The 14,557-nt window shown below is 40.8% G+C and overlaps 1 protein-coding gene and 1 long non-coding RNA gene across 5 annotated transcripts; both read left to right on the plus strand.

Moving 5' to 3' along the window:
* The first annotated feature begins 8,322 nt into the window (after nucleotides 1-8,322).
* LOC100836486 (aberrant root formation protein 4) lies at nucleotides 8,323-12,038 on the plus strand. Of its 4 annotated transcripts, none has more exons than XM_014902228.2 (10): nucleotides 8,323-8,527; nucleotides 8,602-8,772; nucleotides 9,645-9,791; nucleotides 9,895-9,973; nucleotides 10,717-10,895; nucleotides 11,002-11,061; nucleotides 11,161-11,314; nucleotides 11,442-11,500; nucleotides 11,644-11,906; nucleotides 11,990-12,038. In XM_014902228.2, the coding sequence occupies exons 1-8, from the start codon at nucleotides 8,432-8,434 to the stop codon at nucleotides 11,453-11,455; spliced, it is 900 nt and encodes a 299-aa protein (XP_014757714.1). In that variant the 5' UTR covers nucleotides 8,323-8,431; the 3' UTR covers nucleotides 11,456-11,500; nucleotides 11,644-11,906; nucleotides 11,990-12,038. The 4 variants fall into 4 exon arrangements, with proteins under 4 accessions (XP_014757714.1, XP_024318545.1, XP_010237751.1 ...); XM_010239449.3 differs by having other exon boundaries at nucleotides 8,324-8,527; nucleotides 11,264-11,314; XM_024462777.1 differs by lacking the exon at nucleotides 11,990-12,038 and having other exon boundaries at nucleotides 11,178-11,314; nucleotides 11,644-11,682.
* Nucleotides 12,039-12,213: 175 nt separating this feature from the next.
* LOC104584564 lies at nucleotides 12,214-13,943 on the plus strand. The gene is made up of 4 exons (XR_732325.3): nucleotides 12,214-12,296; nucleotides 12,533-12,706; nucleotides 13,176-13,218; nucleotides 13,407-13,943. It is a non-coding gene; the product is annotated as an uncharacterized LOC104584564 (long non-coding RNA).
* The last annotated feature ends 614 nt before the right edge of the window (nucleotides 13,944-14,557 follow it).

Raw genomic sequence — 14,557 nt, forward strand, 5'->3', positions numbered from 1 at the left:
TCTACATGTTCCAATTAAGACATATTAACAAACCAAATGACACCCGTACTCCGAACTATAGCAACAAAGCAAGCCTTTCCTACAAATCTATCTTATGAATTGAAGACAACCATCGAATGAACAAACCAAACCAGCCATGCCTAAGAAATAGTTATAACAATTAACACAAAATAATTGATTATAATAGCCATCCCACATGCATGGAAAAGAGCATACTTTCTGAGGTCTTGTTATCCCCAACAATACAACTTCGTATAACATATCGAGGTATTTGAGCAATAAGGTTTTTCTTCATACAAAACTAGCAACTACCGGCCGGCCACATTCCAAAAAAACCTAGCTTTTTTCCTCTAAGTAAACTAGCAACAACCGGCCACCCAGAATCCTACAAGATTGTGATTCAACCACTAAATGTACTAAGGTTTGAGAAGTATAGCGAATCAGCGAATCCTGCTACAAGATTGTGATTCTAGCCGGATAGAACCTCGAACCCTAAATGTACAGCGAATCAGCGGAAAAATGCAAACCAAACTGAGGGGATCGGAGGAGAATACCTGGGGGGAGCAAATGCGAACGGAATCCACGGAGAAATCAACGAATCGGGGGAGAGATTTGCAGGGGAGCAACCGCCGCCGCCCCTGTGTTCTTACGAGAGAGGAAAAGGGCCGAACCCTTCTGTGCGTGCTGAGCCTCTGGCCCGAGCGGTTCGGCCGCTTCAGGGTACGGGGGTATAGCGCCCGGTGACAAGGCGCTAAAGAACTTGTATAGCGCCTGTGGACGAGGCGCTATAGTGGCTTCCCGTGGGTCCCCAGCTTCGCCATGCTGGACAGGCACGCCACACTGGCACCGGTTCAACGCCCAGTATGCGGGCGCTACCCGAAAGGGTCAGGCTTGTGAAATAGTTTCGTCAGGAGTCCATATTTCAAATTTCTTTGGATTTTGGGTCAATTTTGTCGAAATTCAGTTGGCTGTGCCACCCCAAGTACATGCCCCCCTTCTTAGCCACTTGTTTTGCTTTCTCCTCTTTCTCTCTCTTAGTTAATTTCTGACACTTTAAACTGAGTAGAGGATTAACACTATTACCACTTGACAACTTTTTCTTTTCTATTTCTTTCTCTTTCTTTCTTTCTCTCTCCCCTACATTACGGTACATGACATGTTTTGAAGTACATGTTTAGTACATTATGGTATATGAACTGTACTGTATCAGTTTTTAAATATCTCGTGTACATGAACTTATGATACAAGAACATCGTATGGTACATCACATGTATCTAAACAGTTTTTAAGTACCTCATGCACATGACAGATAAATGAAGTTATATGACAAGTACATGAAGGTATATCACAGATACATCAAGGTACATGATAGTTCCTCAACTCATACAATTAATAAGTACCTCATCAACGATAAATTACATCACAGTACATGATAAGTACCTCCTCAATTCTCAATGGAGATAGAAAAAAGAAGAAGAAATAATCAAAGTACCTCGTCATATGAAGACTTTGTACATCAATTCATAACAATATATCGTGTACTAGAACAAAATCGCAGTACAAACAATCATCGAAACACGGTACCAATCATCTAACATGGAAAAAAAGAATCGAAGCGGAGTACATCATGTACCAAGACAAAATCACGGTACGAACAATCATCAAAACACAGTACCTCATGGATCTAACATAAAAAAAAAATTGAAGCTGGATACATCATGTACCAGGACAAAATCACAGTACGAACAATCACAAAAAATCAGTACCTCTTCCTGTACCCATGTTACATCCGTACATGGCGGTACTAAAAAGTCACAGCACAAAACTTCAAAGAAAGCAGAAGATCCGAAAGCAAAATAACAAGATGGCGGCGCGCATCTGCTGCTTGCTCATCTTTGCTTCTTGCCCGCACTCTCAATTCAAAGAAGAAAACAGAAATCCAAATACACGCACACGTACACACATCACGCACACATACACACATCTGAATCTCAAGGGAATCTTTGGCCGAGCAAGAAACGCTGGTGGTGCAAGCCTGCAACTGGCCGGCCGGTCAGCTCCTCTCGAATTAATTAGCCACCGCTGCATCTTGGACGGGCTCAGCTGCGGCGGTGCGGCGGCAGTAGTAGGGCTGCTGCGGCACATAGAGCAGCAGCTCGGCGGGAGCCCGTCCCGTGCCGGACGGGGAGGAGATGGAGGAGGAGGAGGGGCCGTGAGCGCCGCAGCAACAAAGTCAGTTTCCCATGCCATGGCACTTGGCTCTTGCTGGAGAAAGAAAGAAGAAGGGGAGGAAAGAGAACAGAGAGAGACGAGAGAGAAACAGGAGAGGAGGAACGTGGGTGTCAAGGATTAACCAAAAGTGGAAAGAGATTAAGAAATGGAAGTGGACACGTGTGTGGACAACACGGTGAGTGCAGATAGGTGGGGTGGTACCGGGAGGTTTGGCAACGAGATCCAGTGCCCTGCTGTGGTGAAGGCACCGCGTGCCCTGCCCGGATGAGCTCGGACAAATTGCAAAACTCGGATGACTATAACATTGGATCGACTTGCAAGAAATTATGAAATCACTGATGTTGTGTTAGACCACAATCACTATCTTCAATTACCACAAACATGTCACTTAATGGCATCACAAAGGAAGATTTCTGAAATGCAAGCTTTTGAAATAGAAACCGTCGAGGATTCTAGAATTACGCCAAAAGCTGCACACAAGTTTGCTTGTCGTCAAGTTGCTGGACCACTTAACCTCGGCTACACTTGTCGTGACCAAAAGAACCATTTGCGAAGCAAGCGGCAGAGGGAGTTGGCTTTTTGACAAGCCGGTAGTATGTTGAAGTATTTCCATGACAAAATCATTGAGAACCCATCTTTCCAATATGCTTTGAAGTTGGATTATGAGGAACATATAACCAACATATTCTGGACTGATGCTAAAATGGTTCTTGACTATGCACACTTTGGTGATGTCGTCACATTTGATACTACTTTTGGCACAAACAAAGAATATAGGCCATTTGGTGTTTTTCTTAGGCTCAATCAATTCAGAGATACCACCATTTTCGGTGTGCACTGCTATTTGATGAAACATGAGACTCATTTACATGGCTTTTCGAGACCTTTCTAGCTGCACATAATGGAAGGCAACCTAGAACTATTTACACAGATCAAGATGCAGTGATGGGGAAAGCTATTGGGAAAGTCTTCACGGAATCAAATCATGGATTGTGCACCTTTCATATAATGCAGAATGCTGTCAAACATTTAACTCAAGTGAAGGGTCAAGAAAATGATGAAGGTAAAGAGAAAGATGAGGGGAAAGATGAATATGAGGAGTCTCATATTCTCACTGATTTTAGTGATTGTATGTATGGTTATGAGAACAAAGAAGATTTTGAAGAAGCATTTGACAATATGAGACAAAAGGTGTATAAGAAAACTTGGTTAGATAGTATCTACAAGTTGAAAGAAAAATGGGATGAATGTTATATGAGAGATGTTTTCAGTTTGGGAGTGAGAAGTACACAACTCAGTGAGAGCTTCAATAATTCATTGAAAAAACATTTGAAATCAGATTTTCATATTGTTCGGTTCTTGATGCATTTTGAGAGGACAATAGAAGTAAAAAGAACAACGGAATTGCAATCTGAATTTGAGGTAAGAAAGAAGTTACCAAGAATCAAGATGCACACACCTATGTTGGTGCTAGCAAGCAAAGAGTACACTCCGGTTATTTTTTAAGCTTTTCAAAGTGAATATGAAAGATCCATGGCTGCATGCACTAGAATATTGGATGGAAATAACAAGTTTGCTATTGTTGTTGGGAGTTTGCATGGTGATCTGAAATTTGAGGAGGAGCGCATAGTGGCAGGTGATTCTTTGACCCAAACAGTTTCATGTACTTGTGCAATGTTCAATAGGACGGGAATATTATGTGGACATGGTCTCAAAGTTCTCATTTGATGAATACAAAGACATTGCCAACACACTACTACTTAAAGAGATGGACTAGAGAAGCCCGTAACGGAAGCATACTTGATAGACAAGGAAGAAACGTGGTAGAAAATCCAAAATTAGAATTTGTCTCACAAATTTCACACAATGGCATATAAAGTAGTCAACTCTCTAGAATGTTGTCTCATGTTAGAAAATGCACTTGACAACATTGGTCCTCAACTTGAGGAAAAACTCAATGCAACTACCAATACTATGAATAAGCAAGGTAGTGGCCAAGAAAATGTTGACCCAAATCTTTAGCAAACAAATGAGTTTCTTACCGCTGCAAAGCTCAAGAAAAAGAAGGTTCCATAAAAAAAATTAAGGAGAAAGAAAACTTGGCTTGATAAGTTACTCAAGGGGAGGCGGCCAATTCAAGTTGCTGCATCCAAAAATAGAGAAGCTAAGATATGTTGCAATATTTACATTATATGTTGTTACCATTCATTCCTAAACTACTTGCAATTTTTTTTATCGCAGCAACAAAAGAAACATGATGATGTAGAGCCTCACGTAGGAGTGGAGAAGGATGACAAGCATAAAGGAGCACATTTGGATCTTCAAGGGTGCGACAACATCATCAGTTACACGCAGCTTTTGATGGATGACATTTATGATGAAAATATGTTCTAGCGTGTACAATTTAGGGCAAATAGTATTTTGGACAATATTGACTAGTATTTTGGACTGGGTTGACTATAGTATTTTGAATTTTGTGGCCTAATTGTACAAGTAAATGGCCAAACTTATGTACTTAAAGATCATGTTAGAACAGATACCAGTGCTAAGTGCTTATAAATTTCAATTGCTCAGGCCGTCAAATGCTATCTTTTGTCTCATATTGTCAATGATGTGTTGTGCAATTGACATGATTTCAATCTGTCCTTCCTGAAAGAAGTCGTATAATCTGCTGTATGCCTGAAATCGTATAATCTGTACTTCTGGAGCTCTATGCCTGAAATCTTATAATCTGATGTATGCCTGTGTATAATCTGTTGTATGCCTCAAGTTGGACTGCAGAATGCTTGTGTATAATCTATTGTATGCCTCGAGTGTTGCTGTTGTCTTATAATCGTATAACATGTCCTTATAAATCTGCACTTCTGTTCTTGTGCGTGTTGGGCTGACGCGAAACTGCTGCTGCATGTGCTTGTTCTGATTAGACTTGTTTCGGGCCATCCGATTTCCAGTGGATGGTGGATGGGAGGTCGCAGGGCACGCCGTAAAGAAAAGAGTAAGCGATTCTCGAAAGATTTAAAAAAACCCAATCGCTACAACGTGCAGCTGCACTATTTCGGTTGAGCGAGCGCACGCAGCTCTTCGTCGTGCGATATAGCTGGACGCATCAAACCGTTCATGCGCGCCCCGACCAGGTGGCTTGCCAACTCGTTTTTCTCTTTTCTCATCTCCTCTCCCGTCCGCCTCCCCGTCGCACCTGCTCCTCGCTGCCTCCTCCCGTCCTCGCCGCGGCCCCCTTCCCCTTCTTCCCGCCTGCTCCCGCTCCTCCTATTCCCTCCCAGCCTCCTCTCGCGCCGTTCCCCTTGGGTAATCTCCGGCGAAATCGAGGTAGCTGCTGGCGATTTTCGATTCAACCAAGCGGGACTACGAGATCTCTATCGCTGCCCTCCTCCTCCTCGCTGCCATCACAGCTCCTGCCTCCTTCTCCCTGCCGTCGTGGCCTCCATCGTCCTCCTCGAAGCCTTTGGTCACCCCGACCTCCCTCCTCCTCGAAGCATTTGGTTACAAATTGGGGAAGATTCAGGAGATGAAATGCAGAGTTAAAGGGCAGAATCAGCTTGTGGGGTAAAGGGGAAGAATTCCCACCCTTTAATTTGAGGGGAAACACATGGGACCGAGAGAATTGAAGAAGTGGCAAGCACTGGAACTCTTCTGGAAGAGGTTGAACGCAGGGAAGAAGATGACGAACCTGCACTCCTGGAGATGTGCTCGCCCATGAGATGGGCCAGGAGGGTGAGGTGCGGCCCAGGAGGAAAGAAAAAAATAAGAAGTGTGAGAGGGGGCCTGCAGCCCATGAAAAAATAGAGGGTGAGAAATACGGGCTGCAAGTTAGTGCCTGGTCGAATTTTTTTTCTTATAAAGTTGCTAAACATGTGTATTTAGTTGCTAAGACGCTAATTTTTTTTTGCTAAAATATGAGTAGTTAGGTTGTAATGTATCCATCATGGTTGCTTTAATTAAAAATTGTTACAAGTATTCAAAGTTGCAAGAACAAAAGACAAAGTTGACAGCTTTGTAAGAAAAGTTGCCGACATAAAACACAATGTTGTCACACATTAGAGAAAGTTGCGACCAGACACATTAAATATGTGTGTGGTTGAGAGAAATTTGCTAGATTGGATAAAAAAAACTACCCGTGGTATAGGAGCCAAAATTGGGAGCGATAGTTGCTACTATGAGCTAAAGTTTGCTAGTATGGGAGCAATAGTTGATAGTATGAGAGTCAAAATCACTAACACCGAAGACAAAATTGCAACACATTAGCTAAATTTGCCACTAGAGCACACCAAAGTTGTTTGTGGTGGAGTGAAAATTATTAAAATGGAGCAAAATTGCTACCGGCGTGGGAGAAAAAAATTGCCAGTATAGCAGCCAAAATTGCTACATTTGAGTCAAAATTGCTGGCATAGCAACCAAAATTGCTAGTATGCGAGTCAAAAACTAGAAATTGCAAGTATAGGAACCAAATTGTAGAACTTGTCGGTATAGGAGGCAGAGTTGCTAGTATGAGAGCATAAATGACAAAATTCTCACATATTGGCGAAAGTCGCGATCAAAGTTGTCGCTATGAGACTCAAAGTTTCTAATATAGGATCCAAATTTGCGAGTATGAGATCCAAAATTGTTAGTATAAGAGCCAAAGTTGCAGATATAAAAGCCAAAATTGCGATTAGATACACAAAGCGGTGGAGTGGAAGTTGCAACAACGGAGCCAAAACTATCACTGCTATTGGCGTCTAAGTTTTCTTTTTGCCAATACTATGGGCGCCTAAGTTGCTAGTGTGGCAACCAAAGTTGCTACTCTGAGAGCAAAAGTTGCCGGTTTATAGGCAAAGTTGCTAATATGAGTCAAATTTGCTAGTATATAAGAGTCAAAGTTGTTAATATGCCCGTCAAAGTAGTCGAAATAGGAGGTAAAGTTGCAAGAATGGTACTCAATGTTGCCAGTATAGAAAACGAAGTTGCTAGTATAGCAGTCAAACTTGCTAACTATTGATACAAATAAGATAAATTTTGCGTATTGTTAGGCTCATTTTATAATACAAAGTTGCTAATTATGCATAGGTAACTGGCAAAATAACGTAAAAAGTTGCTTATTGTAGATCTAAAGTTGCTACACCTTGTACATCGTTAGGCTAGTTTTTGAATACATAGTGGTTAAAAATATGTCTAGATAGTTTGCAAAATAATCCAAGAAGTTGGTTAGTATTGGCCCAAAGTTTCTTACTATTGAGTCAAAGTTGCTACACTTTGCACATTGTTAGGTTGATATATATACAAGTTGCTAGATAGTTACAAAATAGCCTAAAAAGTTGCTTAGCAGTTGACACAAAGTGCTTAATATTGAGTCAAAATTGCTACACTTTGCACATTGTTAGGCTGATTGATATAAAGTTGCTAGATAGTTACAAAATATAGCCTAAAAAGTTGCTTACCATTGATCCTCTCTAGCAACTTTCATCCAATGCATTTGCATGATTTGCCAAAGTTGGCAGTATAAGAGCCAAAATTGCTAAGACAAAAAAAACTTTCTCTCCATTGTAGCATCGAAGAAGACATTAACACCTTTGCTGTCTAATTTAGGGTGTGCTACAAGCAATTTTGTCTCATTTTGGTAGCAGGTTAGGTAGACTTTTTACGAACAACGTACATTCCAATGTAGCATTGTAGACAAAGTTGTCGATTATTACAACTAAGTTGCAAAAAAATATGAAAAAGTTGCATTGTTTATTGGAAAAGTTCCTTTTTGTAAAAGTTTGTCAAAATATATCAAACTTGGAACTAGTTTTGAAGATCTCGTCGGGATAGAGCCAACAGTGAAAACGGATGATAATTTGGACTCTCGATCCGAAAGTTGCAGCATTTTGAATTTTGTAGAAACAAAAGTAATGTGCATGCACAACCTGCTGTCCCTAGCGTGAGCGCGGAGGGCTCTGGACTAATTACCTGGCTGGATTAATTAGTTTTTCTCGTGATTGGAAACTTTCCGTGTATCAAAGACAGGGGATTAAAACTTTCTGTATACGGGCCGTTGGCTGGTCGGGCTTAACCAGCGAACTACTGGTCCTGTCCTTCAGAAAAGTAAGCGATTCTCAAAATAAAAATAAATGTAAGTCTATTTTTCCCGTTGCGAATTGCCGTAGCCACCATTCCCCCCCAAGCTCGCAGGTCGCGAGTCGCGACACTCTGCTCGCTCTCCATGGCCGCCGGCGCCTCCGCCGCGTTCCTTCCAGACAATTTCTCCGTAGAAGAAGCCCTGTTTGCACTGCGGCAGCGACTGGATGACTTCTCTGTGGTAATCAATCGAACATTTCTATGTATTCCTATCCCCTCCTAAAACCCTAAACCCCGGTGTACTGCCCGATCCAGGCCCCCGATTACGCTACCGCCGCCGCCATCTCCCTTCTCCTGGATTCCGCTGCCGACAACATTGCGGGATGGAGCTTGGAAGATGAGTCCCACGTGTACGAGGTGGCTATGATTGCTCAGATGATGCTCCGGCAGGTGTATAGGTTCCTAACAAGCCCGTCTTGCAATCAGGTACGGATCCTTCTGAAATTACTAGCTGAGAATCCTATTAGTTGACTAAATCCATTACAAGCAGTTGAGAAGCGTGAGCGGAGCCATTGCAAACCATGTAGAATGAATTCAGTGCCTGGTTGTTCAACATCAACCATGTGTAGCAACAGGTGTCCCAATCGGTTTTTCATTTCTTAATACAATGCTTACAAAAAAAAAGGTGTGCATCTATTGCATTTCACTGGATTGCATATATTTTTGTGTCGATGAGATAAGCAAATTACATCAATGCATTGCACAGAAAATCTTTTCTGATCTAATTCAGAAAAGGCACAAAGAAAATGCTAGAACTCATTTGACTGAAGGGTGACTACACCTATTTGCTCATGAGAGCAGATCATCAAAGTGAAAATGAGTGTAGATTTTAGAGCTGTCCGCCTCCTTGATCTTCTGCATGCATGTATTATATTCTGTACTAAAATCTGATTGCCTTCCATATTTGAAGAACAAACATAAAAGAAATAGCTCTGAGAAAATATGTAGCTCCAGCTTCTCTACATAGCTCCCCCATGATTACTCTAGAATAACGTCAGCAATAAGTGAGGTTAAACATAGTGAAATTATTTACATTGATGCTTGCTAGATACCTGATTCCAAAATTTAGAAACTGCTTCTGGACGACATCATACCGTTGAGCTACTTTCAATAAATAACTCACTGTTTTGATAATTCCTTTCTAGAAGAGAGCTGATGCAACTCCGATTAATTATGTTGTAATCGTAGATAGTAGCATTCACTCCATATTTAATACAGCATAACTGATTCTTTGTGTCTCATTTACAATATGTGATTCAAGGACTGCTTTGATCACTGCTGATTCTCTTATGTAACAGATAGCCGTAGATTCTCTTTCTCTAGGGCTTCCGAACTCTGTTGCCAAGCTGGGTGTTGTTTGTTGGGATTTCAGTGCTGCCAGAGATATAATTCAGAGATTTGCATCCAAATGCAGTCCAAGAGATAATGTCCTCATACTCTGTGAGGTTATTTCTGTAGCTTTCTTTACCAAGAATAAATGTGTATTTAAATCCTCCAAATTGCGAAGATATTTAAGTCATATCCAAAACTCTGAATTGTTTGATGCAGGCTCTTGATAAACATAGTTCAATACGAGTAGTGAACAGTTCTTCCTACTTCATTATACTTGTAGATGGAATTGGAAAAGGTATACACTTTGTACCCAGAAGTAGAAGGAACCAGATTTTTATTAATCTTTTTTGGATTTACTAAACACAACACCTCGTGCGCCCGTAGCCTGTTTGCATGTCTTGGCTTGCACAGTGGCACCACCACCATGCTAGATGCGAGAGGGAGAGAGAATAGAAGGAAGAGAGACGGAGTAGATTAGTATTCACAGTTATAGCAGTTCGAAGCCATGATGGTGATGAAGCCTCCGTGTGCACCGGCCTGCTGCCGGCAACTGAAGCTCGTTGTTTTGGATCCTTGTGCCCTATGCGGGTGCTGGGGTTCTTGATGTGTCTTGCTGGTTGAGGTTGTGGTTTGGGTTGGATGAGCTGAGCGCTTGTGGGTGAGGGTTTCATGGGCAGTCACACTTCTGGAAAATCATCATTTGCTTCACCAGCAAACTTTCTCTTTGGGCTTGTATAGCTAGCATCAACGAATTAAGTAGGACCAGGATATATACATACATGTGCCAGTTATTTTGCACATTCCTGTCGGCTAATCTGATTCTTTGTCTCCTTGTCACTACCACATAATATGCACAAGTATTTAACTTGCACTAGTTCGTATTGTTCATTACACATGATTATATATTTGGCATGACAAATATGTCAAGCACTTGCAACTATCTGCAGTTCCTGTGGAGATATATGTTTGAACCTCTGTTACCTGAAGTATTAACAGTACCTCTGCTGTTCTCTGAAATCAAATTGTTATGTTTTGTAGTGCTTCCTTTGATTCAGAGGCATCGTGCACATAATATAAAGATAGCAATGAGAGCTGTTATTGGATGTGTGAAGTATACCATACCAGTGCTGGATGAGCACCATGGAAGGAATGCCATTGCTTTATTCAATGCAGCTCTTGTATTCAGCAACACTGTTCAGGATATGTGCAAAACAACGGTCCTTTACTTGAATACCTTTCTGTTTTCTACGAGTCTTGACTGATATATACTCGCAATCATTGATCTGAGTAACTGGCTGTCCTTTACTTGTTTTTCACCAACAGGTTGATGAGGAAAAGGAAGAACTAACTGCCTTACTTGGTTTGTTTGCGCTTCATAACATTGTAAGCAACTCACTGTAGATCTTTGTCGAAAAACATTTACGTTTTACATTAGTATTTCTACTGCTAATATGTACTGTGGCTTATGCCATGTACTAACAGCCTTGCATTTCGCAAAGCAAACAAGACCACATACTGTCAGCTTGTGGCCCACTTGTTATTGTGTATTCTCAGTTAGCCATACCATCTGATCTTTCTTGGCTAGGGCTTCTTACTGGGGATGACATTAAATTAGCTATTGGAAAAACTGATGAAGGTGCCTAACGAACTATCCATTTTGGCATCCTAATGTTTTATTTTCACCCGATTTTACTTCCTAATGTTATCACCTTATGTTTGTTGTGAGCTTATGTACTTCCCTAAAATGTGATGTGATGTACCAGGTTGGGTATGGTGAAATTGGATTTCTTTTCCTTGGCTATGGAAGGTGCACATCTAGCAGGTGTGATGATCAAACCCATCGCAGTAATTTGATTTCACCGTTCGTATCTGTCACAGACTCTGTGATTTGTGGGACGATTAGATTGGAGGGGATAGTTCTGGGGATTTGTTTATTTGCTGCTTGATTAGTTAAAGTTTTTTCAGGTTCATGGATGATCAAATATTGCAATAAGGATCAGCCATCTACGCATGAGTTGCAATCAGCTCTAATGGAGGTAAATTCAAGGTGCACTCATAAGTGGAGAGTGGTTCAAATGTTTATGTATGTACTGCGCTCGAGGAACTACCAATGGGACGTCAGATCGCACAGCTTGGAATTTTTGTCACATTTCAATGAAAGTTGTAATGAACCAGCAAGTCAGCATACACCTTTATTATCAGTTCGTATTGCAACTATGATGATAAAGGTAATGTTCTATCTCTTATCTATTGACCTTGCAAATAGATTAAATTGGACAATTTCAGGATTTATAAAGCTATTTATTCACAGGAGATTGAAACTATAAGGATATCTGTACACCCAGATGAATCAATACATACAAAAGCTTATGCTGCTATAAAGAAGGCAAGTGTGCTAGATTCACCAAGTATACAGATATTTGCATTTGAAATGGCCCCTTCTATTTCCCATATGTAACTAGCGAGTGCCTCTTTTCAGTCATTTTTGCTCATTTGAATCTGGGAACTTTGCTTATAAGCTATAACTATGTATTTATCAGATCATTCGAATGTTGCCTTCATCTCAGAGATTGGGCGTGCTGCATAATCTTTTAAAGGACAGGGCATGCCCCATTTTGGTAAGAACAAATTTACTGCATGCAGCTCTCAAATCACATGCTTGTCATGTTTTAAGAGCTCCATACACGAATAAAAGATTATTCAAAATCATTTTACAAATGACAAAGCTAAGAACCTCACTTTCATCTTAATTAAATTCAGACATGCTATGTACATTGAATGGCACAAGAATGCTTTCTGAAGATTTCAACACTAGTACATTCCTCAAATTTTTGACATGTAACTGTTTGCTCAGACAGGATATCTTCTAGATCTGGTGAAGGATCAGATTGAGAGAGAGATTGATGAAGGTGTTATGTTCAACAGATAGCAAGATTCAGAGGCATTGCCACCTTGTTTTGAGGACTTCATATCTTTTCTGCATACAAATTTGGGACCCCTTGCTGATGATATAGATTCCTTGGAAAAGGTATGTGCACTGATCTGTCATTCTTTCCTACGAAAGTAGGAGATGAGATTCGGATTATGTGCCGCCTCCTTATGCTGTCTGAACTCTGAAGGCTTCAGAAGACAAGTTCTCTTGGCCTGTAGTGGGAAAGGATGTGATAACATCATGAACCATTTGTCAAAATAAGGAAACATGAACTCAGAAACCCCGTATTTGAACTGCTAAGACGCTTTTATTGCTGCCTTCGATTCTACAGTTTTAGCGGTCAATGGATTTTTCACGCAGCCATGTGTGTAATTAGTCACCCTGTCTTTCCATCTGTTTATTGGGTGCTGCATTGCCTGTGGTCGAAATTTGACCCTTTTGTTCGGCATCAGGCCATTGTATGGAGTTATGTCTATGGGTGATATTAATTTTCGTTCTGCCATGTCCTGTGGGCTTGTACCGATGAAATATGCTATGGATTCACTGTTTTCTGTTATGTTTGCAGATGTTGGACCGTCTGAGTTTGCTTAAATTTCTCCTGATTAGAGGTATGTATTTAAGTCATCTTTATTTTGCAAGTTCCATGTATTGCGTGTTCATGGTTATTATTTTACTATAATAAACTGGCAGTGTAGCTAAATGTCAATAAACACTAAAGTGTACTTTGTAGGTTGTTTAAATGTGGAAGACACTCTTTTTTTTGTCATTGATGATGTATTTTCTGTATTTTGAGCAGGATCAAAAATGTTGCCAAAGCCAACATTGAGAAGATGTCTTCTTGGTTTGCTATACCCACTGGGGTACTACCTTGCCGCAAGGAGCAATGATGTATACCAGGTGGCTTTTGCTCGCACGGAAGTGGACGGGTGTGTAAAACTAGCAGATAAGTTGTGCGAAACGGACGGACCCAACGGCGAAATAGTCTGATGACGAGCTAGTATCGATGTCACAGTAGACCACACTAATTTTTCTGTATAGAGCCATTAGTATTCTTTAGCATGTCCATACTATTACATCATATGGAGTACAAAGGAGTAGGCAAACAAAACTGGTGGTGGCGTTGCTGGTGCATTGAACTGTGGGACAAACTATTATGTCAGTAGCTTTCCTTTAGCTATGGTCATACATCATATTTCGTACAAGTAGGCAAACAAACTGGTGGGGTTGCGGCTGGTGCATCGAACTGGGGGACAAACCAGCACGCACAGCCAAACTGTTCTTTAGCTATGTTTGTTAACCTGTATTAGCGTTAATGTGTGCCTACATTTTTACCTACTCGTTGTCGCGCCCTTATTTTGGATTCGGCAGTGTGTCGGTTTAATTTCCCTGAAAACTCTCTTGACCTGCAATACCAGAGGCTAATTCGGTACAAGAATTTAATCTCAAATTCCATGGAATCACATCTGCGCATAATCTCAATTCATCTCTAAATGTCATAATTACTCTTGAGTTGTCTCTCATTGTACATATCCATGTAGCAAACAAACATGAGTTTTGAATCCTGAATTCAAACTCAATTAAATGAAATTCTCTAAATTTTTTGATGAAAGACGGCAAACGAGCAAGGGTTTGTTTGGATGTCAGAATTGAATCGGGTTGGTGAAAACGGAGGCCAACTCCATTGCGAAGCAGAACTAGAAAAACACTGCAATTCAACAGTCATATTTGGTTGTCCTAGAAACTGCATGCTGGAAATGAGATCACAGAGGGAGTCCAAGTTATGTTTGTTAGAATGAAATATGTGTCTTATTCCATTGAATGATGTTCATCTTTATACAAGGCGAAGGGACACCAATACATGCATTGGTGTCCCAAGTTTTAGGCATTCGCGTTCCAATTTTTCTCAAAATTGGGACATGAACAGTTACAACACTAACTGCATAATTA

This window comes from Brachypodium distachyon, chromosome 4, assembly GCF_000005505.3.
Source record: "Brachypodium distachyon strain Bd21 chromosome 4, Brachypodium_distachyon_v3.0, whole genome shotgun sequence".
NCBI classification, from domain to species: domain Eukaryota; kingdom Viridiplantae; phylum Streptophyta; class Magnoliopsida; order Poales; family Poaceae; genus Brachypodium; species Brachypodium distachyon.